Source organism: Anolis carolinensis, chromosome 4 (genome assembly GCF_035594765.1).
Source record: "Anolis carolinensis isolate JA03-04 chromosome 4, rAnoCar3.1.pri, whole genome shotgun sequence".
In the NCBI taxonomy this organism is placed as follows: domain Eukaryota; kingdom Metazoa; phylum Chordata; class Lepidosauria; order Squamata; family Dactyloidae; genus Anolis; species Anolis carolinensis.
The window spans coordinates 127,542,148-127,567,198 of NC_085844.1; the positions used below are offsets into that span (position 1 = coordinate 127,542,148).

The 25,051-nt window shown below is 42.9% G+C and overlaps 1 protein-coding gene across 2 annotated transcripts in view; it reads right to left on the reverse strand.

Moving 5' to 3' along the window:
- The window catches only part of cop1 (COP1 E3 ubiquitin ligase), an 81,645-nt gene extending 73,624 nt beyond the window's left edge, over positions 1-8,021 (reverse strand). For both annotated transcript variants that reach the window (XM_008108948.3, XM_003219867.4), the window contains exon 1: positions 7,651-8,021. In XM_008108948.3, the coding sequence (XP_008107155.2) occupies positions 7,651-8,021 (371 nt within the window). The remainder of the gene's footprint in view (positions 1-7,650) is intronic.
- Between the last annotated feature and the right edge of the window lie 17,030 nt (positions 8,022-25,051).

Genomic DNA, 25,051 nt, shown 5'->3' on the forward strand with positions numbered 1-25,051 from the left:
ATACAACAACCCAAATATTTTGTAGCTTAGAAACTAGCATCTTTAATATTGGAAGGATTCGATTTAAGAATGGGATGGCATTCCTATCTTGGGAATGAGAAAAAGAAAGTAAAAAAGAATTTTGGAAATTATTTTATAAGGTCGGCTCTTATAAAGAAATGGAAAAAATATAAAAACAGACTATACACAAAGACTCAGTTATGGATACCTCCCTTTGAAGCAGGATATAATAGGGAAATGGGTCAAGTAGTTGACTTAAAGGGATACACTGAAAGAACAGAATGGAAATACTGTCTTAAAATCACAAGAAGAAATTAATCAGATTGACAAGAATATATCCTGATTCCAATACAGACGAGTAATAGAATACTATAATAAAGATAAGGAAACAGTATTTTCAGAGAAAGATACCTTTTGGGATAAGATAATGAAAACCGAGAAGAAGTTAATCACAAGATTTTTTTAAAAAAACTACTAGAATGGTTGACTGAAACAGAATTAGTAAAAGACTGTATAATCAAATGAGCTGTAAATATTGGACATGTAATAAAAATAAAAGAATGGGAAAAGATATGGAATCAAAAATTAAAATTTACTTATTCCTATGATTTAAAAGAAAACTGGTACAAAATGATGTACCAATGGTACATTCTTTCACAGAAGTTAGTGAAATGTTATCCAAACATTCAAGACAAATGCTGGAACATAAAGGAACTTTTATACACATGTGGTGGACCTGCAAAATAGCCAAAAATTACTGGAACGAAATCCAAGGAGAAATTCAGAAGATGTTAGATATAAAATTACAGTTAAAACTGGAATACTTCTTACTGGGAATCATAAACATAGAAATGGACAAAAATAAAGATAGAATATTGCATTATTTAGTGACAGCGGCCAGAATAATATATGCCCAACATTGACACACAAAACAAATACCTACAAAAGAAGAATGGGTATTGAAAATAATTGATGTGATGAATATAGATAAACTAACCCAATTACTGTATTGAGTAAACATTTAGATGGCTATAAGAAAACAACAGATTGGATACCAATAAGAGACTATATGAAACAGGAAAATATAAAATTGATAATAGAATCATATTGAAAATAAAGAGAAAAATTGCTACCTATTAGAGATACCAAAGAGGGGTGAGTAATAATATAAAAAATCAACAAATCACAATATTGACCACAGTGGAGAAGACTGGACGTCAATTTTTTCTTTGTTTTTTCTTTTCTTCTATATCCTTTCCTTCCCCAGTCCCTTAGAAAACTGAGTTTATAATTTTGTAGTCTTTTTATTTTTATTTTTAAGAATATTTTTCTGTCTGTTCACATGCGTAGTATTCCCCTACCCTCACATCTCCTATACCCTACTTTCTCTTTTTAAGATATTGTAATTAGTCTCAATTAATAAAAAATATTTTGGAAAAAAAGAAACAAACATCTCTGTGATCTCTGCCAATTCTTTCTAATTACTTTCTAATTTTGCAAAACATAATTATAACTGTATACTACTTCTGTATCATATTTATTATATTCATTAAAAAAATTAACAGTTAGCAACTTAAAGAACCAGCCTTTAAAAAACTAATTGTCAGAGTCCTCGAATCTTTCATTACCAGTTGCTGAAACAAATGGTGTCTAGTCTAGTTTTGTATTTAAAGCACCAACCCAGCACTCACATCTGCATACAAGTGGTTGAGCTAGCTGGAGAGGAGAGAGACCGCACACAGGAACCAAGAGGACTCCTATAAGAAGACTCTTTATGCATTTACAGTAGAGTCTCACTTATCCAACATTCGCTTATCCAACATTCTGGATTATCCAACGCATTTTTGTAGTCAATGTTTTCAATACTTCGTGATATTTTGGTGCTAAATTCATAAATACAGTAATTACTATGTAGCATTACTGCATATTGAACTACTTTTTCTGTCAAATTTGTTGTATAACATGATGTTTTGGTGTTTAATTTGTAAAGTCATAACCTAATTTGATGTTTAATAGGCTTTTCCTTAATCCCTCCTTATTATCCAACATATTCACTTATCCAACATTCTGCCGGCCCGTTTATGTTGGATAAGTGAGACTCTACTGTATTTTATTCATACCCCACCTGTCTTCCATAAGTGGAATGCAAGTCTGTTTCCAAGAAAACTGAAAAAGCAACAAACACATAATAAGCTATACATATTAAAGTAGAAATTAAGCAGGTCATACTAAAACATGGATTCAAATGAATCAGTTGATTTATACATTCAAAAAAAATCTCTTAAAACATCTCAGTAACAATATACAGAACTAAAACACTGAAGATCTGCATCATTCATCTACTGGTAAATCCTCTAACTGTATCAGTGAGGCAGTTGGTGGAAGATGCCATAAGAAAAATATCTTTGCCTGTTGGCAAGCGATCAGAGAGGGAGCTAGTTAGATTCTCCCTTGGAAATACGTCCCATAACCTGAGAACAGTCACTAGGGAGATCGGTCATCTTTACACAACCCTGAAATACAGCTCTCTCTAAATCTTGCCAGCCCCCCACAAGGAAGAAAAAAACATTTACAGGCTAAAACTTTTATTGGCGTATTTAAAAACTGTGCTATTCTGCAAAAAAAAAAAAAAGAAAGAAAGAAAAAAAAGAAAAAAAGCAGAACTTATTTAACTATCCCAAATGCAAAATGAAAATGTATTTATAGTCCACCCAGAAGATTGTGGTAGTGTTGAAATAGTGTCGTAAGGTAAATATCCTACACTAGCTGGTGAAGCAATATGGAAGTGAGACACAGCAGTACATGTTGAGAACGTAAAGCTACATTGTGTATAGTAAGTTAGACATCTGCTAGTTAAATGTCTGTTACACAGCACTGCTGTGCTGCTGCTGTTCTTGAAAGATGGGATTTCTGAATTTTGTGAATCATACAAAATTCACTGGCATATTTCATCAGGAAATACTATGAATTAGGCTAGAAAAGAAAGAGCTAGCATCTTAAAATAATGTTGGTTTACACTCTTCTTAGCTGATTGCAAAGCTTGTAACCATAGTTCCCCAATTTTCCTAAAATTGAAATCTATGGATAACTAGAAACCTATGCACTGCATTCAGCTACACCAAGAAGGGATTGTGAGAACCAGTGTGCTACAGTGATTTGAGGAGTCTGTATCCCCATTAAGCCATAGAAATTTACTGGATTATCTTGAGCAAGCTAACACACTCCCAGGATGGAGCTACATTGCCATATAATGCAGTTTGAACTGCATTATATGGTCAGTGTAGATCCAGCCTCAGAGGAAGGCAAAAACAACCCCCCTGTAAACAAATCTAACCAAGAAACCCATGTGATAGGTTCACCTTAAAGTTGCCATAATTTCAAAAAAAAGTTGCACACAATATCATTATCAAAGGAAGCGAGAACTGGCTGCATTCCAGCATATGATCATCCAGTTTGCACCCTTTATGTGACATTTCTGAAAATGGAATACTAGTCCAAAGCAAATGTATTTGCAGCCCAAACTATACACTCCAACATGGTTTGTACAGATTCAGTTAATACACTAGAGAAGTATGTACTTCGAGAATCCAAACATTTCAAATAAAACTGAGGCTACCTGGCATATAGCAGCTTCTTGACAAAGACACTGGATCTGCATCAAAAATGTTTACACTTTACATGTAAACGTGGTTACTTTCCTAATTTGGAAATACCTATCCAAAAAAAGAGGCATGCAACAGGACTAGAAGTATCAGTGAACACTATTCTGTTCCTATTGTTCCATGGTCACACACACACATTTTACTAGTTCATAATCACAATAGTCCATAATTAGCATGTATGAGGCACCTTTCACAGAGCCAACAGCAAGGAGTTTTAATATACCTGGAATGTTTTTAATAAATACGTACCGGTCCTTAAAAGCATCAAGTGTAAAGAAATCAAGTGACATTGCTCATTTAATAACAACAACAACAACAACACCACCAACAACAACAACAAACTTTATTTATATCCTGCCACCATCTCCCCAAAGGGACTCGGGGTGGCTTACAAGGCACTCCAGAGTGCACATATAACATACAAGAAGTAAAAAGGTACAAAGGTATAAAATACGTCACATAAAATTATACAACAACCCTTGACAACACATACAGTATAAAACCAGAATAATACAATTTTAAAAAAAATAGTAGATAACTGCCATCAATTCACAAAGTGCCAAGTTTCAGCTTCATGTGGGACCATTCAGCCTACTCAAGGTCAAAGGCTTGTCTGAACATCCATGCTTTCAGGTTGGAATGGAAGGACTGAAGGCTGGCGCCTAATCTAATCTATTTTGTGAGGGTATTCCAGAGCCGAGGGGCCACTACAGAGAAGGCCCTCTCTCTCGTCCCCATCAATTGCGCTTGAGATGGTGGTGGGACTGAGAAGGGCCTCCCATCAATCTCAAAGCCTGTGCCAGTTCGTAAAAAGACATGTGGTCACGAAGATAGGTACTGGTTTTGAGGGCATAAGCTGCAAGTAAGTTATCCCCAGTCAAATACATGAACCTCAGGCAGCTTTAAAGAAAGCAACAATTGAAGCTAATATATTGCTATGAGCTTTGACAAAAATGAGGTAACACTGACGTTACAGACTCTTTCTACCCGTCAAAGTTGCAGTTCTAAAGATGTTTGCCAGTAAATAAAATCAGGTGTGTCCATTAAAAGTATTTGATGAAATATATACAAATGGGAGCCCCCAATGGTGCAGTGTATTAAAGCGCTGAGCTGCTGAACTTGCAGACCGAAAGGTCACAGGTTCGAATCCGGGGAGGGGAGTGAGTGCCCACTGTTAACTCTAGCGTGTGCCAACCTAGCAGTTCGAAAACATGCAAATGTGAGTAGATTAATAGGTACCAATCCTGCAAGAAGGTAACGGCGCTCCATGCAGTCATGCCGGCCACATGACCTTGGAGGTGTCTCTGGACAACGCTGGCTCTTCGGCCTAGAAATGGAGATGAGCACCAACCCCCAGAGTCGGACATGACTGGACTTTACGTCAGGGGAAAACCTTTACCTTTACCTATACAAATGGAGCTGTAAGCATACCAAAGCAACTACTACCACCAAGTCTCTCCTTTAAGAGTAACTTCGATCCTGAAGTCCTGAGGGTGAATCCAGGCAAAGCCCTCTCGCTCTTGGACCTGTAGTGCCATAGTGTACTACTTCAAAATCTGTGGATCACGTCCTTAAATGAGGTCCCCTTGGCTAAATATTAGGATCATGAAAAATTTGCCAACAGTAAAAGGCTTCTGAATGCCACCCGTTTATAATAATAATAATAACAACAACAACAACAACAACAACAACAACTTTATTTTTATACCCCGCCCCATCTCCCCGAAGGGACTAGGGGCGGCTTACATGGGGCCTTGCCCGATAAAACAATCAAATATCAAAACACAACAATGAAACAATTATCCAATAAAAACATCAATATCAGTAAAAACAATCGTTAAAATCGACATAAAACATACAATATTAAAACAGGAGACTAATTCATAGAACCCAGGCAAAGTGCAGAATGCAGATTATACACATCTGCAGTGTTTATGCCACTCTGTAGAAAATGCTTCAGCTGTACTTCACAAAAAGGCAAATTAGCCTGTTTAGCAACCTTGCAAATTTTGATTTGTTATCAGCAAATGTTTAATTTGTATACCAATTTTATGTACCTAGATACCTGGGGTTGTGCAAAAGAAATCTCAGGTGGAAAGGGTCAAAAGCTTAAAAAGTTCAAGAAGCCCTGATCTAGATGATCCAGACAATTAAAGGCCAATATCTTGACACTATGTAACATCTGAAAAATGTTCTGTTCCTGGTTTGGAAGTGTTATTTTCTGTGCAATACTTACTTTGAAAGTAGTTGTTATAGTCTGGAAATTTCATTTTTGTGGCTGCTGCAAACTATGTTGAATTGGTTGAAACTCTATCCAACTTATCACATTGAGAAATTTCCCAATTGTAAGGCACTTCAGCTTCTTTTCAAGCATGGAGAGGCACTGAGTTTATCACATGAGTTAAACTACTTCTGGTTGTCACACATAGCCCTTTGTGGTTGAAAAGAAGCAGAAGTGTCTTGAAAGTAGACTTCCCTCTCATAGGACATTTCAATCTCTTTTCAACCAATGAGTCCCTCCAGGGAGATAGGGCGGTCTATAAATAAAGTATTATTATTATTATTATTATTATTATTATTATTATTATTATTTTCTAGCATGGAGAGGTAGAGAGCTCATCACATTCCAGAGTGGAAAAGGGGCAAAAATGTCCTGAAGGGCACTCTGAACACAGGCCAACAATCATGTTCAGAGCTCCTACCTCTTATTGCACTTTACTCCCATCTTTGCAACTGAAAAACAGGTACAATTGGAGCTGAGTTTCCCGTCTTATTTATTTATTAAACATTTATATTCCACCCTTCTCACCCCGAAAGGGACTCAGGGCGGAGCACAACATATATATAGCAAACATTCAATGCCGGAACATTAAATAAGCTATAAATATATAAGCATTAAAACAGTTACCTCCACTTAACTGTTAACTTATTTCACTGCCCGACTATCGGGAATGGTTTTAACCTGGATCACTGTCTCTTGTATCCCGTGAGCTTTGATACAGAACCATAAGACTCCATGGAGAGCAATAGTTTAAACTGGATCACTTGTTCCTTATGGGCTTTGGTGCAGGACCATAGGATCCCATGAAAAGAAATGGTTTTAACCTGGATCGTGGACTTTTGTATCCTATGGGTTTTTGTTTTTGTTTTGTTTTTTCGTGTCAGGAGCGACTTGAGAAACTGCAAGTCACTTCTGGTGTGAGAATTGGCCGTCTGCAAGGACATTACCCAGGGGACGCCCAGATGTTTTGATGTTTTTATCATCCTTGTGGGAGGTTTCTCTCATGTCCCCGCATGGAGCTGGAGCTGATAGAGGGAGCTCATCCGCGCTCTCCCCAGGTGGGATTCGAACCTGGCAGCTTTCAGATCAGCAACCCAACCTTCAAGTCACAAGGCTTTAATCCACTACGCCATCTGGGGCTCCTTATGGGCTTTGGTGAAGAACCATTGGAACCCATGGAAAACAATGATTTTTAATTTATGTCAGTCTCCTTTAATGTAAGGGGCTTTGAGCAGGGCAGAGGATGGCTTGGCTTTTGGACCACTTGCCAAAATGCAGCCTGAGCCCTGTCACATACACAATGGAGGACCTTCTTACAGCGACATCACAAGCACTCTGGTCAAATGAAATTTAGTATAATGTCAGGTTTTTAATTGGGTGGTTTTTTAAATACATTATAACTGTATTCTGAATTCACTTCTGACCCGATAAATAAGTAACGGGGGGGGGGGGGGGGAATAGAGAAGTCCTGACTTAGCTCCAGGCCTTTGGGACTTCAACTCCCAGAAACCACAGGAAGCTTGGCTAATCATGAGGAATTCTGGGTGCTGAAGTCCAAGACCCTTACAGGACCAAAGGTGGGGCGCATAGCAATGACCTGCAAGAAGGGTGTGTCTGAGTCTGAGAGGGGTCTCCCTGTTAGCTAGGTAACCAAAGCCGGGTCTTTCTCCCCCTCTCTCTTTCCCCGCCTCGGCACCCCTCGCTCACCACACGAAGTCGTTGCTTTTGTCTTCGTAGGAGTTCAGGAGGCCATTGCAGAGCGGCGTCAGCAGCGGCCTCTTCCTGCTGCTGCTACTGCTGCTATTGGCGCTGCCTGCGCCGCCGCTCCCAGCCCGGCCTCCCCCCGCCAGGCGAGCCAGGCCCGCGCTGCTGGAGGAAGAGCCCGAGGCGGCGGCCGCCACCAAGACAGGCCGCGCGGGGGCCCCCAGACCCACCGACGCGGAAGAGGAGGAAGAAGATGCGCCCGGAGCCGCCGCAGCCGTGGCCGAAGAGGCCGAGGTGGTGACCGAAGGGGAGGAGGACCCCGGGGGAGGAGGCCCGGCCGCGGAGTGCTGGGGCGGCTGCCGGCTCCCCGACATCCCGGCTCCGGCGCTCCGAGAGGGGAGCGGGCCGCACGAAAGCTTCCTCTCAGAGGAGGAAGGAGGACAGGCGCCTGCCCCGGAGCGCGTGCGCGGCACCTGATTGGCCCCTGTGCTCGCTCTCAAACCGAAGGGGCGGGGCGAAGGCTCCAAACACCTTCCCCTCTCCTCCGGGCTGGCCCTGCGCATGCGCATCCTCAACAGCGTCTTCAACCCGTCTGCTTTGTTGTTTTTGTTTTTTTTTGCGTCGTAATCGCACGGAGCAGGCAAAGGTCAACACGCCTGCGCAAGAAGACTAGACAGCGGTAGCCTAGCAACCTCAGCGGCCTATCAAATTTGGGCAGCGCGTGCGGGAACGTTTGTGTTTTTTTTAGGGCTGTGGCATCCGTTAAAAATGGTTCAAAAGTCATTTACAAAATTAGGGGACGCTGGCATTTCGCTTCTACAGTGCTTCTAAGTACAGTAGAGTCTCGCTTATCCAACGTAAACGGGCCGGCAGAACGTTGGATAAGCGAATATGTTGGATAATGAGAGATTAAGAAAAAGCCTATTAAACATCAAAATAGGTTATGATTTTACAAATTAAGCACCAAAACATCATGTTATACAACAAATTTGACAGAAAAAGTAGTTCATTACACATTAATGCTATGTAGTAATTACTGTATTTATGAATTTAGCACCAAAATATCACAATGCATTGAAAACATTGACTACAAAAATGTGTTGGATAATCCAGAATGTTGGATAAGTGAGACTCTACTGTATAAGTAAAGGTAAAGGTTTTCCCCTGACATTAAGTTTAGTCGTGTCTGACTCGGGGTTGGTGCTCATCTCCATTTCTGAGACGAAGAGCTGGCGTTGTCCATAGAGACCTCCAAGGGCATGTGGCCGGCATGACTGCATGAGATGTTACCTTCTCGTCAGAGCAGCACCTATTGATCTACTCACATTTGCATGTTTTCGAACTGCTAGATTGGCAGACGGTGACGGCCGACAGGGAGCTCTGGCGTGAACTAGTCCATGTGGTCACGAAGAGTCGGAGACGACTAAACGACTGAGCAGCAGCAGATTGGCAGAACTGGGGCTAATATGCAGAAGCATAGGAGACACTCGGCCTCTCATTGAACGTGGAGAAAACCAAAGTACTCTTCCAGCAGTCACCAGCCCATCCCTTTGTAATACCAGGAATACAGCTTAATGGTGTAACATTAGAAAATGTTGACCATTTCCGCTACCTTGGCAGCCATCTCTCCACAAAAGTCAACATTGACACTGAAATATAACACTGAGCTCTGCGAGTGCAGCATTTTTCCGAATGAAGCAGAGAGTGTTTAAGGATCGGGATATCCGTAGGGATACCAAGGTGCTTGTTTATAAAGCTACCCTCCCAACCCTGCTATACGCCTGCAAAACGTGGACCGTCTACAGATGTAATACTCAACTACTGGAACGTTTCCATCAGAGTTGCCTCCGATGAATCCTGCAAATCTCTTGGGAAGACAGGCGGACAAATGTCAGCATGCTGGAAGAAACAAAGACCACCAGCACTGAAGAGATGCTCCTACACCATCAACTCCGCTGGACTGGCCATATTGTCCAAACGCCCAATCACCCTCTTCCAAAGCAGCTACTACACTCCCAAATCAAGTACAGAAAATGGAATGTTGCTGGACAGGAAAAGAGATTTAAAGATGGGCTTAAAGCCAACCTTAAAAACTGGCATAGACATCAAGAACTGGGAAGCCCTGGCCTTTGAGAGCTCTAACTGGAGGTCAGCTGTGACCAGTAATGCTGTGGAATGTCAATCTGAAAGGTTTGGGTCCCATGATTCCAAGTAAAATGGTCTCCCTATCTGTTGAATATGGCAAGTGGAAAGGTGTGTGGGACTTTGCTATCAATTCTGACATTCCATATAAATGCCTAATTGGTAATTACCTTGCCAGAGAGGTTAAAAAGATGCAAAAGACAATTGATGAGGGTAAGTGTATAACTGAAAAATCTGTTAAAGAAATTGTCTGTTTGCCTATCCAGCAGAACTTGGGGGAAAATCCAGAGGCAAGTTCTGTGGTGGCTGATTTAGTAGACAAGATAGAGGGGGAAAGAGAAATCTTGAAGGAGCAAAAGTCTGATGACACTTTGCAGCCTTTGTTTGATCAAGCCCAAAATGCTAAGGAGGATTTAACCTTAGAGAAGCCCACTAGGTTTATTATTAAAAATGGAGTTTTATACAAGGAGGTTTTCAATCAAAAATCCCCAGAGATGTCTGCTTCCTATACGCAGATTGTGGTACCTCAGAAGTATAGAGAACAGCTAATGAAGGTAGCACATGACAGCCCACAACGGACCACTCAAAGAATCACCAAAAATTTATTTTGGCCTGGCATGTACCAGCAAATTAAAGGGTTCTGCTTATCCTGTGACACATGCCAGAGAATCAGTTCCGGAAGAGACAAAACTAAGGCTCCATTAGTCCCAATGGCAATAATTGGGGAACCTTTTTCCAGAGGGGGCATAGTCGGTCCCCTCCCGAAACCAAGTAGGCGAGGATGCAAATACATTCTCACTATGATCGACTACGCCACACGTTATCCTGAGGCTGTAGCCCTTTCAAACATCGAAACAACTACCATAGCCAATGCACTGCTTTCTATATGGATAAGAACAGGTTACCTTAAGGAGCTAATATCAGATTTGGGAACCCAGTTCACTTCCATGTTAATGGAGAGATTGCTGGAATTATGTGGTATAAGGCATCTGACATCTTCAGCCTATCATCCACAAACCAACGGCCTTGTTGAAAACCTGAATAAGACTTTGGTTAGAATGATTAAGTCTTACAGTCAGCCCGCATGACTGGGACATCAAGCTCCAGCAGTTATTGTTTGCCTACAGGGAAGTTCCCCAAGACAGCACTGGCCATAGCTCCTTCAAATTGTTATACGGGAGGCGAGTGCGAGGACCGCTTGATCTGGTCAGAGAATTCTGGGAGGTGTGTCCAAGACCAGAACCGGTTTCGGTAACAAAGTACCTAAGAGATCTTCAGTCAACTATGGAGATGGCCAGAAACACTTCCAAGGAACATCTAGCAACAGCCCAGCAAAGACAGAAAGTTCAGTATGATTTAACTGTAAGATGCAAAAACTTTGATATAGGGGATGAGGTCCTGTATCTTACACCGGCCAAGACCAACAAGCTCCAATTGGACTGGACTGGACCATGGAAAGTCATCAAAAGACACAGCGGCGTGAACTATTCTATTTTTGATGAACAATTTAATGTAGAAAAGCTGGTGCATGTAAATATGTTAAAACCATATGTGAACAGGTCTGCAAATGTATATATGGTAATTTCGGGGGAGGAAACAGGTACTTTTTCCTTTTGGGAAGGAAATAGGAAAGCCTATAGAAGTAGTGATCAAGTGAAGATAGAGGAAGAGTTGTCCCAGACCCAACAGAAACAGAATAAGAAATTATCAAGTAAATATAAGTTGTTTTCTGATCTTCCTGGGAGAGCACAGGGGATTCATCATCAAATCCTAACTGGTGATACTCCACCCATAGCATCCCTTCCATATAGAGTTACAGGCAAGGTAATTAAATGTATTGAGAAGGAGGTGAAAGAAATGCTGGACATGGGTATTATTGTACCATCAAGCAGCCCATGGGCCTCACCAATTGTTTTGGTTCAGAAGCCCAATAACACTATAATATTCTGTGTAGACTATCGTCTTCTGAACAAGGTAACCCAACCAGACACCTACCCTATGCCACGGTTAGATGATTTGTTGGAGAGGATGGGAAGGGTTAAGTTTATCAGCAGCCTGGAGTTAACTAAGGGATTTTGGCAGGTACCTATGGCACCTCAGGACCAGGCAAAGACAGCTTTTAGAACTCATGGGGGACTGTATGAGTTCAGGGTTTTACCATTTGGGTTAAGGAATAGCCCAGCCACTTTCCAACATCTAGTGGACAAGGTATTTAGTGGTATGGGAGATTTCTGTGTGGCTTGCATGAATGATATAGGGATTTATAGTGCGAGCTGGGAGGATCATTTGAAGCACCTAGATAAAGTGTTGAGTCGGTTGAAGGAGGCAGGTCTATCAAAGCTTCCAAGTGCCGGATAGGTAACCGTACAACCAAGTATTTAGGACATACAGTAGGTTGTGGGAGTATTGGACCGGAACCTACCAAGGTTGAGGCTATCCACCAATGGCCCATACCAAAAACCAAGAAGCAAATAAGATCATTCCTTGGTTTGGCGGGTTATTATCGGAAGTTTATACCATCGTTCAGCACCTTAGCAGCCCCTCTAACCGATCTCACCAGGAAAAACTGTCCCAATCAAGTGATTTGGTCCCCTGAATGTCAAAGATCCATGGAACAACTGAAACAAGCCCTTACGTCAAACTCTGTTTTAAAAGCCCCGGATTTTGACGCACCTTTTATCTTGACCTGTGACGCTTCTGATACTGGTTTGGGAGCTGTCCTAAGTCGATTCAGAAGGGGAAAGTCGCCCAATCCTTTGAGTAAAAAATTACTTCCCCGGGAGTGTAGTATGTCAACTATAGAAAAGGTTTGGGACCCACCTACCTTAGAGACCGCATCTCCCCCTACGAACCCACACGTTCTCTTCGCTCGTCGGGGGAGGCCCTTCTCTCGCTCCCACCACCCTCGCAGTTGTGGTTGGTGGGGGCGAGACAGAGGGCCTTCTCCGTCGTGGCCCCACGGCTTTAGAACTCTCTTCCTAGAGAGATCAGGCAGGCCCCTACCCTCCTCTCCTTTCGTAGGAGCTTAAAAACCTGGCTCTTCCAAAAGGCCTTTGATACCTAATTTGATGTTGGACTGATCCAGCTGCCCATTTTATAATAGCCCCCATTTCGAGATGTTGCCAATGCTATTTTGCACTTTATTGTCCATTTCTACCGGCACATTCTGTTCTGGATTTTATGAATTAGTCTCCTGTTTTAATATTGTATGTTTTTCATATGCTTCTTGCCGATTTTAACTATTGTTTTATTGCTATGTTTTACTGGTATAATTGTTTTATAGTCGTGTTACTGATATTGATTGTTTTATCGGGCTAGGCCCTATGTAAGCCGCCCCGAGTCCCTTCGGGGAGATCGGGCGGGGTATAAAAATAAAGTTGTTGTTATTATTATTATTATTATTATTATTATTATTATTATTAAAGGAGTGTTTGGCCATAGTTTGGTCTATACAGAAACTGCGGCCTTATTTATGGGGGAGGAGGTTCACCCTCCAAACGGATCATGCCCCATTAAAATGGCTAGATAACACCAAGGGAACCAATAACAAGCTTCTCCGATGGAGCCTGTTATTACAGGATTACTCCTTCAACATCAGACATGTAAAAGGTAAACACAATAATGCAGCCAATTCACTTTCCAGAATATATTAAAGTTTGCGACATTGAAGGTTTGTATTTATGGTTTATGTGTTGCATGATAGTATGTTAAGATTATATGTTAAATGTATGTTAACATGTATTGTTGTATATTTTTTAAATGCAATCCATATTATTTTTTACTATTCTGGGTTGTTGAAAAGTCAAAAATAATCTTTATGGGTTGGGAGGTGTAATGAACTGTGATTTTTTTTGTTTACAGATGTCATGTTTAATTGTGTTTTAAAAGGGTCAATATTTCAGTTACTCTGCACTCAAGAGTTGGTTGCCATGGAGAAGTGGGCAGAGCCAACTGCTGTTTTGGTGGAGAAGTGCAGTTTTAAAAAAGAAGCAGTTAGTCTGTGCCCTGATGAGGTACAGTGAAGACTGACCCTAAGTTGAAGGGATCAGGGAGGCTCAAGTGCTTATTTTTGAGTCAGTTTAAAATAGGTTTGGTGACTTATTTTAAGGTAGTCTGTCTCCTGATAAGGAACAGATAATCTGTGATTGTAATTCACAGGGTGACTGCAGGTTAAAGCAGTAAAGAAAGAAGTGACATTTTAAGGAATTTGAAACACCTCATTCCAGCTTTGCAACTGTTAACTAAAGTGCCTCTAAAGAGAAAGTTACTGTAACCATTAAGCTTTATGCTTGAATAAACGTGTTATTGTTCTTTTAAACATCTCAGCTTCTGTCATATATATTACCATCAAAAGCAAACAAGAAAAAAGAAGAAAAACAAAATTTAAAATATCTCCTCTCTGAGTAGCTAGTGTCTACATCTTCCCATAGTGGTGGCAAGGTGGATAATCCCCTTTTATATCTGGCGGTCGCATTATAAACATCTTTACATTTGGTGGCAGCGGTTAATAATATAATATATAATATATTTAATTAATAAAAACACCTACATCTCCGCACACCCTTCTGGTCACTTCTCTCCATGATGAGGAGGAGCACCTTTTTGGTTCATCCAGTCAACCTAATTCCTAATCTAACCAACAGTAGCATTGTTTAGCCTTCATTTTACTAGTTTCTTTGTGAGAATATCACAGATCTTGATAATGTCACTGAAATCAACACGTACTGCATCCATGGCATTCCCTTCATCTAGAAAATTTGTTAATGTATCAAAAAAAGACAAAGTTACTTCTCAGGTTATTTCTCCCAACTATTATTGAGCCACAGTACACCTCCCCCAGAAGATGTATAGTTCTCCAAGGGCTTAGAAATAAATATGACTTTTTTTCTTATTTTTAAAATCATTTCTGGACTTTCAAAAGCTCAAGGAATTGGGAGCAGACCAGAGGCAGCGTCACTCTCTAAAGCAGGGGTCCCCAAACTAAGGCCCGGGGGCCACATGCGGCCCATCAAAGCCATTTATCCGGCCTCCGTGACAGCGACTCCTTCCTCCTCCACCTTTCCCTCCTCCTCCCTCACCTGTTGTGCGCCTTCTAAAGCTTTGGTTGTTTATAATAGTATTTTAATTATTATTTAATTAATAATTTACTAAGGGGTGCTTTGCCAGGACTTTTGGTGCACAAAGGCAAAAGAGGGTTGGACTAAATGGCCCAAGGGGTCTTTTCCAATCCTCTTTATTATTATTATTATTATTATTATTATTATTATTATTATTATTGGCACAAAGACACAGTATAATACAGCAAACTATATATATATATGCTGGATTTCGTATCACAAAATCACAAGTTGAACCCGGGCATTTAGGACTGTGTGATGGATGATAATGATGATGATGATGATGATGATGATGATTATTATTATTATTATTAACAACATTGAGGCTGGGTGGCTATCTGTCAGGGGTGCTTTGCTTGTGCTTTTGGTGTACAAAGGTAGAAGGGGGTTGGACAAGATGACCCAAGGTGTCTCTTCCAACCCTCTTTATTATTTTTATTATGATTATGATTAACATTGAGGCAGTATTTCTTCCCGTTTGGTTTTTTTTACTTCAAAATAAGAGATGTGCAGTGTGCATAGGAATTTGTTTATAGAGGTTTTTTTTTTCAACTATAGTCCGGCCCTCCAACGGTCTGAGGGACCGTGAACTGGCCCCCTGTTTAAAAAGTTTGGGGACCCCTGCTCTAAAGACTTGTATCTCACACTCCAAGAAATTGTATCTATTTTTCATGAATTTCTGTGTAACTTAAATCCTTTGACTATGAACTGTATCTATTTCTTATATCAAATTTATAGACCACCTTATAAAATGTAGCAAGATGTAGCCTAGAGACAGTCAGTCCTCTGTGACCCTGCTGAGAAAATATCATGGGAGCAATAAGGCTAGATAAACCCCTTTGGCCATTTCCCAAGCCAGATAATCACAGGGTCCATTGTTCGCATATATACAAAGATAGGTGACTTCCTGTGCCCGCTCAGATAAGTCCAAAAACTGTTGGTGTAGCTATATGGTCCACTCAAGGCTGAGAGACTGCTCCCTGCGCAAACAGACTTAAGAGCATGTATATTTATTAACTCGTATTTAACAACCAAGCCCAGATGGCCCAAGATAATCTCCTTTATTCCAGGAGTCTCACACCTTTATTTCTTGGAAGATCATATCTTTATTGAAAACAGAACTGGACAGTTGAACTAATGAAAAGGTCATTAACATTTCTTTGACATTGCCTTCCCAGATTGCTTCCCCCTAGGGGGACATCACACCAGCTGATTGGTCCCTCGCTCGGTCAATCCCCAGCCATCATTTCCCCACCAAAGGAAACCCCTACCTGGAAGTAGTAATGTCAGTGAAGCTCCCAGCCAGCCGGCACAGATCCTGATCAGCCCTTTTTTCAGCCTATCAGAAAAGAATGTGGGAGGTTTGAATAGCTGTCATACTGTATAAGAAGTCTCACATTTCTCTGTATGTTTATGCTTGTACATTTTAAAGCATATTGCTTGTACTTGCATCCCTTTTGGCAGAATTATATAAAATCTCTGTGGCGTGTCTTTAAGCTGGTGAGTTGTTTTTGTATCCTGGCCCTTCTGATTTAGAATGTACTCGCCAGGCACGGATCTTCTGATCCATAGTCCTAGCTAACCACTACATAACCATTATCTTTCTATCAGCCTTTACTACAGTATTACGCCTTTTACATGCATTACCTTGCCTTTCCCCATTCCGGAACATTCTGCACTTTGCCCGGGATCTATGAATTAGTCTCCTGTTTTTAACATTGTATGCTGCATGCAGGGCCGGCCGGAGATAATTTTTAATGGGAAGCGGGGGTGCTGAAAAGCGCCCCCGCCACCGGCCCCGCCTCCCGCGCCCTGGCCCCGCCTCCCACGCTGCGTGGGAGGCGGGGCCATGGCGATTAGTGAGGGGGCGGGGCCACAGTTGGCCCCGCCCCCGCCCAGCGTGCCCTGGCCCCGCCTCCCACGCTGCGTGGGAGGCGGGGCCAGGGCACGCTGGGCGGGGGGGCGGGGCCAGAGTTGGCCCCGCCTCCCACGCTACTCCCACTCGCCCGTCTGGCCTTCCTAGCAGGCCAGAAAGCAGCGGAGGTCCCTCCAGGCCGCGATTGCGGCCTGGAGGGACCTCCGCTGCTTTCTGGCCTGGTAGGAAAGGCCAGACGGGCGAGCGGGAGTAGCGGAGGCGGAGCCAGCTCTGACGCCGCTCCCCCCCCGCCCAGCGTGCCTTGGCCCCGCCTCCCGAGGCAGGGCCAAGGCACGCTGGGCGGGGGGGAGCGGCGTCAGAGCTGGCTCCGCCTCCGCTACTCCCGCTCGCCCGTCTGGCCTTTCCTACCAGGCCAGAAAGCAGCGGAGGTCCCTCCAGGCCGCAATCGCGGCCTGGAGGGACCTCCGCTGCTTTCTGGCCTTCTAGGAAGGCCAGACGGGCGAGCGGGAGTAGCGTGGGAGGCGGAGCCAGCTCTGACGCCGCTCCCCCCCCCGCCCAGCGTGCCTTGGCCCTGCCTCCCACGCAGCGTGGGAGGCGGGGCCAAGGCACGCTGGGCGGGGGGGGAGCGGCGTCAGAGCTGGCTCCGCCTCCGCTACTCCCGCTCGCCCGTCTGGCCTTTCCTACCAGGCCAGAAAGCAGCGGAGGTCCAGGCAATCGCGGCCTGGAGGGACCTCCGCTGCTTTCTGGCCTTCTAGGAAGGCCAGACGGGCGAGCGGGAGTAGCGTGGGAGGCGGGGCCAGCTCTGACGCCGCTCCCCCCCCGCCCAGCGTGCCTTGGCCCTGCCTCCCACGCAGCGTGGGAGGCGGGGCCAAGGCACGCTGGGCGGGGGGGGGGAGCGGCGTCAGAGCTGGCCCCGCCTCCCACGCTACTCCCGCTCGCCCGTCTGGCCTTTTCAAGCAGGCCAGACGGGCCAGGGCGCACTGGGCGGGAGGCGGGGCACCGTCAGGGCGGTGCCCCGCCTCCCGCCCAGCCTGACGGCGCCCCCCCGGGCCTGCGCCCGAGGCGGCGGCGTCAGCTGCCGCATGAGTGGGGCCGGCCCTGGCTGCATGTTGATTTTAATGGTTGTTTTTTTCCTGATGCTGATGTTTTTATTGGGATAATTGTGTTATTGCTCTGTTATTGTTATTTGATTGTTGTATTGGGCGAGGCCCCATGTAAGCCGCCCCAAGTCCCTTCAGAGAGATGGGACGGGGTATAAAAATAAAGTTATTATTATTATTATTATTATTATTATTATTATTATTATTATTATTATTATTTGTACCAAGATTTCTTCTGGAGGTGCTCAATGTAACTTACTTTTAAGTAAGTGTGTGCAGGCTATTGCTTACAATCTTTGCTATTGTGGGAGGGCTCAAAACAGCTGTTTTAATTTACTACATCAAACTGAATAAACTGATAATTTAATACAATTCAGTAGGGGTTTGTGTAATGCCCAAAAATCACACAATTTTCAGTACCATTTTCAGCTGCCCCCCCCCCCCCCCAATTTCGTTTTCCAGGAAATTCCCAAAATTGGGAGAGGGCAGCTGTTTTTGTTCTGGTAAGATTTGGTCCATTGGCACTGGTAGTACCGGCCCTGGTGTGGCGAAGGAGCCGAGGCATGGGCGGGCGAGTGAAGGAGGAGGGCCACAAAGACCCTCCCCTTCACCCGCTCGCTCACTCCTTCACTACGGCGGGCACTGGTGGTGCCGGCCCTGGCGTAGCGAAGGAGCCGAGGCACGGGCGGGCAAGTGAAGGAGGAGGGCTGCAAAGGCCCTCCCCCTTCACCCGGTTGCTCGTTCCTTCACCACGCCGGTTGCTGGTGCTGTCGGCTCCGACGTGGCGAAGGAGCCGAGGCACGGGCGGGCGAGTGGATTACCATTAAGGTGTATTGAACTGCTTTTTCTGTGGATTTGTTGCAAAACATGGTTTTGATGCTTAATTTGTAAAATCATAATGAAATGTGACATTTAATAGGCTTTTCCTTAATCCCTCCTTATTATCCAAGATATTTGTTTATCCAAGGTTCTGCCAGCCCGTTTAGCTTGGATGAGACTCTAATGTATGTAGAATGTCAGTCCTTGAGGCAAGTGTGAATGTTGTAAGTGGCCACCTTGATTAGCATTGAATGGCTTTGCAACTTCAAAGCCTGTTTGGGGGAATCCATTGTTGGGAGGTGTTATCTGGCCCTGATTGTTTCCTGTCTGGAATTCCTATGTTTTCTGAGTGGTGTTCTTTATTTACTGTCCTGATTTTAGAGTTTTTTTTTAATACCAGGGGCCAGATTCCCTTTTGGTGGCCTTTTAATTGTGGATTATCTGACTTGATATTCTGGGTTATATAGCTGTGTGGAAGGACCCTCAAGGCTCTTCCACACAGCCATATAACTCAGAATATCAAAGCAGAATAACCCACAATATCTGCTTTGAACTGGGTTATCTGTGTCCATACTGCCCTATATCCGAGTTCAATGTTTGGTGCTAAATTCGCAAATATAATAATTCCTACATAACATTACCATGTATTGAACTGCATTTTGTTGATTTGTTGTAAAACATGATGTTTTGGTGCTTAATTTTAAAATCATAATGTAATTTGATGTTTAATAGACTTTTCCTTAATCCCTCCTTATTATCCAACATTTTCGCTTATCCAGCGCTTTTATTTTTCAGTGATTGGTTTTGGGGGGGGGGGCAAAATTCTGTTCGCCTACACTTGAAAATTACCTAGGGCCAGCCCTGACCACCGCCAAGCACTCACATTTGCTTGATTTACGAGGCTTTCCACACGCTACGGCCTCCTCCTCAGGAAGAGTGCAGCTCAGACCCATAGCCCCATTAGACAAAAGATCCAGCTGCTCATGATCCGTTCCAGTTCAGGCTTCAGCTGGATTCTGCTTGGTCTGTTTTTGGTGACCTGGCTGCCAGACCGCCAAATTTTTCCAAATCCCAAATTGCCAAATACCAAATTGCACACCCCTACAATTCAGTACAGTATGACTGATCATTCCTGAATTCCTTGAACCCCCTGCCTCCTCTGTTCCAGGGGCCATAATTACACAATTTGATTTCCCTTTATTATAGCTATATCATGGGATTTGTGGACTGGTGAGGGACTAAAGTCCTCTAGCGGATAATCCTAATTTCCTCCTGAAAGAACATATCCTAGAATTATCAGAAATAGAAGCTGTGAGATATTAGTATGCCCAACTCAATGACTTTAAGATCAAATAGTAATTTGAACCCTGGTTTCCCCAATTCTAATCCAACAAAACAGCTGTAATATGAAGTAGCAATGGGACAGTATCCTCTCACATTGCTCACACACATCAGTGTATTCTTTGAAGAATACATGCAAACTAGAACAAATTAGAACAATGCAAACAAAACAAAGATTATAGTAAAATACAAAAGTAGTCAGAAGGCAACATTCTGACAATAATTTTATGTGTTATATGTATTTTACTATTTTTTGTGTATTCTGGCACTACTACGTGCTTTGTAAGCCACCCCGAGTCCCTTTTGGGAGATGGTGGTGGGATATAAATAAAGTATTACTACTACTATTACTACTACTACTACTACTAATGTGTAACAAAAAGAGAATAGTAATTACACTAAAATATAAAAGTAGCAAAAGGATCGTTCGGATTAGTTTTCAACAAAGATTTGTACTATGGGAATGCCAGCCATTACTGAGTATTTGCAATATTGCCTTTGGGCACAAGAGAGCAGTCTTAGCTCGAGAAAGTGGCCTCTACATTTTCAGCCCATTTTCAAAAAGAAAGAAATCCCTTATTTGTACACCGATTTTCTAGAAAGGGAAGAAGAGAGAACATTGCATTATGCTATTGAAGAAAGAAGGATTCAGGTAGCACAGTTATTAAATGCTAACTGAAAAGTGCACCCAATGATAAGATCCAACTCCTGATATCTCAGCTCCGTGCTAGGAGAGTTAATCACATTGAAATGGACAAGATAACAACTTTGACTGGATGGTGTCCATTTTTATCCTAAAAGCAATGTTTTCCTACCCCTTTTAGGAGATAAATTAATCTTACAGGTGACTGACAGGTCTTTTTAATCTTTAGAGTAAACCATGTCAGTTCCTTGTTAAGAAAATTCCCATTGAAATGAACACATACATTTAATGGCATGTGGCTATGTGAACCAGAACTCATTTCCATGTAAAATACTTCCTAGAGTTCTTCTGGCAGAATAAACAGATGTATATATATTGCCTCATATTTTTTTATGGAAAAGTAGAATAAATTGATAGTGGGGAGTTTTAAGCAGTGAAAATGATACTTATTTATTTGTCTTCATCTATATTCGATGGCGCAATGAGTTAAACTCTTGTGCCGGCTGAATTGCTGACCTGAGGATTGGGTTGGTGACCTGAAGGTTGCTGGTTTGAATCCGTGAAACATGGTGAGCTCCTGCCTGTCAGCTCTAGCTTGTGGGGACATGAGAGAAGCCTCCCAGCAGGATGGTAACACATCTGGGCATCCCCTGGGCAATGAGTCTGTAGACAGCCAATTCTCTCACACCAGAAACAACTTACTGTTCTCAAGTCACTTCTGACACAATAAAAAAAAAATCTATATACAGACTAGTAAATGCAGCTTGCATTCTGTGAGTATGGACCCCTAGTTCCTTGCTGGAAACAGAAACATTTCTCCTCCTCCAAAGTGACTTGAGAAGAGGCTATGGAATTCCTCTTGGCCACCTCCATCTCTGGCTTGCTCTAGGGTGGCCTGGCCTTGGTGAAGAGTTCAGTATAAGTATGTCACATTGGCTTTGCAAAATGTCTCCAGATGGCCAGTGATCAGAGATGCTGGGGATTGGTTTCTACAAATCTAGATGATCAAAGATATTGAACAACTGTGAGGGTCCCTTGTTGTTTTACATGAGTTTTACACTTCGGGTCCAACCTATCTTCAAGACCACTTCTTCTACAAACCAGCGCCAGCAATGAGATCTGTCGGGGAGGCCCTTCTCTTGGTCCCACCACTGTCTCAAGTACAGTTGGTGGGGATGAGAGAGAGGGCCTTCTCAGTGGTGACTCCCCGGTTCTGGAATACCCTCCCTAAGGAAATTAGATTAGCACCCACTCTTCAAGCCCTTTCAGGTAAGGTTAAAAACATGGCTCTTCAGAGAGGCCTTTGATCTCGTGTAATCTACTGTCAGCTTGATGAGCCACCAATTGTACTGCTCCACACTTTGATTGTTACAGCAGATAACCGGCTTATTCGCAGGTTCTACTGCACTTTAGGATTTTTTTATAATTTTATAGTCTTACAATTTTATTAGTGGGATTTTATATGTGCTGTTGTTTATACCTATGTATTGTTTATATGCAGCACTTGAAGTGCTTTTGTGAGCCGCCCCGAGTCCCTTTGAGGAGATAGTGACAAATAACGATTTATTATTATTAGCATTTTAAATGACATTTTGTAAACAGCCCTGGAACCACTGATGCTGCATAGGAATATTTTAAATACATACATCCTATTTTCTAATATATTTTTAACAGTGACACACATATTTTTTTAGCTTAGTCTGTCCAGTGAAAAAAATGTTTTTTGTCTTATGATATTTCTGTCTCATCCAAACATTTAATCCCTTTCGATTATACATGGCTGATTCTTCCCTTTGGCCTGTTATCTTGCTCTCCTGTTACATGATCCAAATGCCAACCTACTGCACTTGATGATATCAATCCTATCCAACCTCGCAATTTTGCAAAGGTCATTCTATGACATTGACAAAGAGTTTCCATACTTTTGATCTAGAAACGCATGTGCTTTCCTGTAGGAACTGAGCAATCTTAGACACACCAACAAAATTATACAGCCACGTAAGAGTGTGAAGCATGTACATTCTTCAGTAGAAATCCAACATGATCCTGAGAGCTGGTTCTGCTATTTCTCATGATGGCATATCAACTATCATTATTATTATTATTCCCAGGTAAGGACATAGACACCATATTCTGAATGGGGAGCAGCCTGAAAAGAGCCCAGTACTGGTACAAAATTGGTCCTATTCCCCACTCTTCAGTTGCTTAACAGACGGGACCTATTTAATACGTTTCATGTCTAAATAGGTTGTCATTCTCAATTGTTTAATAGTCAGTGTGAACACCCCTTTAGTGTAAAACTGTAATATTTCAAACCCCATTCAGCTGTCCTAAATGGCAATATCACTATGCAATTCTTCCTTTTTTTGCTTTTCAAGATATTCTAAAGATTGTTTGCCTTTTCCAGAATTCCAAAGTGTTGTTTTTTCCTTTCTCATTTTGCTTGTTGCAATCTTCCATTAATTATTGTTATTATTCTCTGAAAATCTTGTCAGTTTGTGAGAAATAGTTCCCTTCTACATTCTATTAGACAACAGATTTCGTATTCAAGTGTCACATGTAATATCCAGACATCCAATGTGTTATGATTTCTCCATATTTGATAAGAGAGCTTAAGTGTTTGGATAAGAGTTCATACATTAATTTGACATGAATGTTTTGATCCAAGGGGATCTTGTTAATAGTTTCATATCCTCAATAGAAGGGGGAAGGGTGGGCGAAAAACAGAATAGATAAAATAAATAGAAGTTGCTACTAACTGTGAGAGAAATGAGGTCGAACATTTTGAAAGCCACCCACTGCATGACTATCAGCCTCCTCCCACCAGACTCAAATCAAGGAAGGGCTTCATGAGAACCACCACTCCTCTTGATGTTCCTCCAGCAACAGCAAGGGTGTCCCTCTGGGCAGCTAAACCAGGCAATTCCTCCATGAGGGTCTTCCTCCAGGGGCAAACCAAGAATGGGCAACTTGGAAATCCCTAAACAGACTCAGAAGCGGAGTGGGCAGATCAAAAGACAACTTGGCAAGGTGGCACTACTTGTAGGAAATCTCCACCTTGTGTGACTGTGGAGCAGAACAAACAACTCCGCATATGTATGCTTGCCCACAATGTCCTGCCTCATGTACGGAGGAGGAGTTGTTTAAAGCTACGGACAATGCGGTCGCTGTTGCCCGCTTTTGGTCTAAAACTATTTAGCTGCTTGTGATTTCCTTTATTTCATCACTTTTAAATTTATTTATTATGCAATGCTTTTGACACGAAAAATAAATCTATATCTATATGTATGTACTGTCTGCTTGTAGGACCGAATAAAAAACAAAACCACTGGACCAAATGCCACCAAATTTGGTCACAATACACAAACACATCCAAGGTATGACCAACACTGAAAAAACCTAAACAAATTAACCAGAAAGACCTTAAAACCCCCAAAACCGAGAATACCTAACAGCGCATGTGCAAATGTCCCCCCCCCCACACACACACCTTTGCGAGAGAGAAAAAAAGAAACAACCATCAGTTGCCAAGGAGACAGTCATTGCCTGAAACAGCAGCCAGGCCACGTCTGGTGTGACAGAACTCTCCCTCCATCCTACTCACAACGTAAAGAGGGGGCTCTCCTCCTACCCCTTCTCCTCTTCCTGTTGTTCTGCCTGCAGTGACTCCTACTGAGGATTATGCTGGGCTCTCCTCTCTCTCTTTTCCTCTCCTCAGTCAGTCAGAGCCCAGAGGAGGAGGACGGGGAAGGCGCCGGCTGTGTGTGTGTGACAGCAAGCAATCCTCAGCGGGAAGGTAGCCACGTCCATCCTCACCTGGGTGTGGGTGTGCTTCAGAGGAGCGGGGCCAGGCAGCAGCACTTGAGGGGCCATCATGGTCAGAGCCTTTCTCCCGCAAACCTCCCTCCTTGCCCTTTCTCCTTTCCCCCTTCTCCCCCCCCCCCCCCTTTGAGGGAAACAGAAAGCCCTCAGGAGAAGCAGACTTGGCAGGTTTCTCTATGGACGGGATTCACCTCTCAGTTCAATGGCAGCCCCATGGATCTTATAGGGTTTCTTTTGTACAAGGAAAACTAGAGAGGAGCTTTGCCACTTCCTTCCTCTGAAAGGTAGCCTTGGCTGGCTCTCCTTCAAGGACTCTACAGAGCGAGCCCTGCTTGACTTCCAGAATCTCCTACCTTTAGGGCAGACATGGGCCTTCCTATTTTGGAATTATACTTTGAAGCATGTGGCCTAGATTGGATTAGAGATTGAACATCCCTCAAAAATTAAAAAAACTACTAATGTTAGAAGGCCTTGACCTAAGGGCCGGTTGGCACGCGTACCTATGGTACAGAAGAAAAATAATTGAGAAGAACTTCGGGAATCA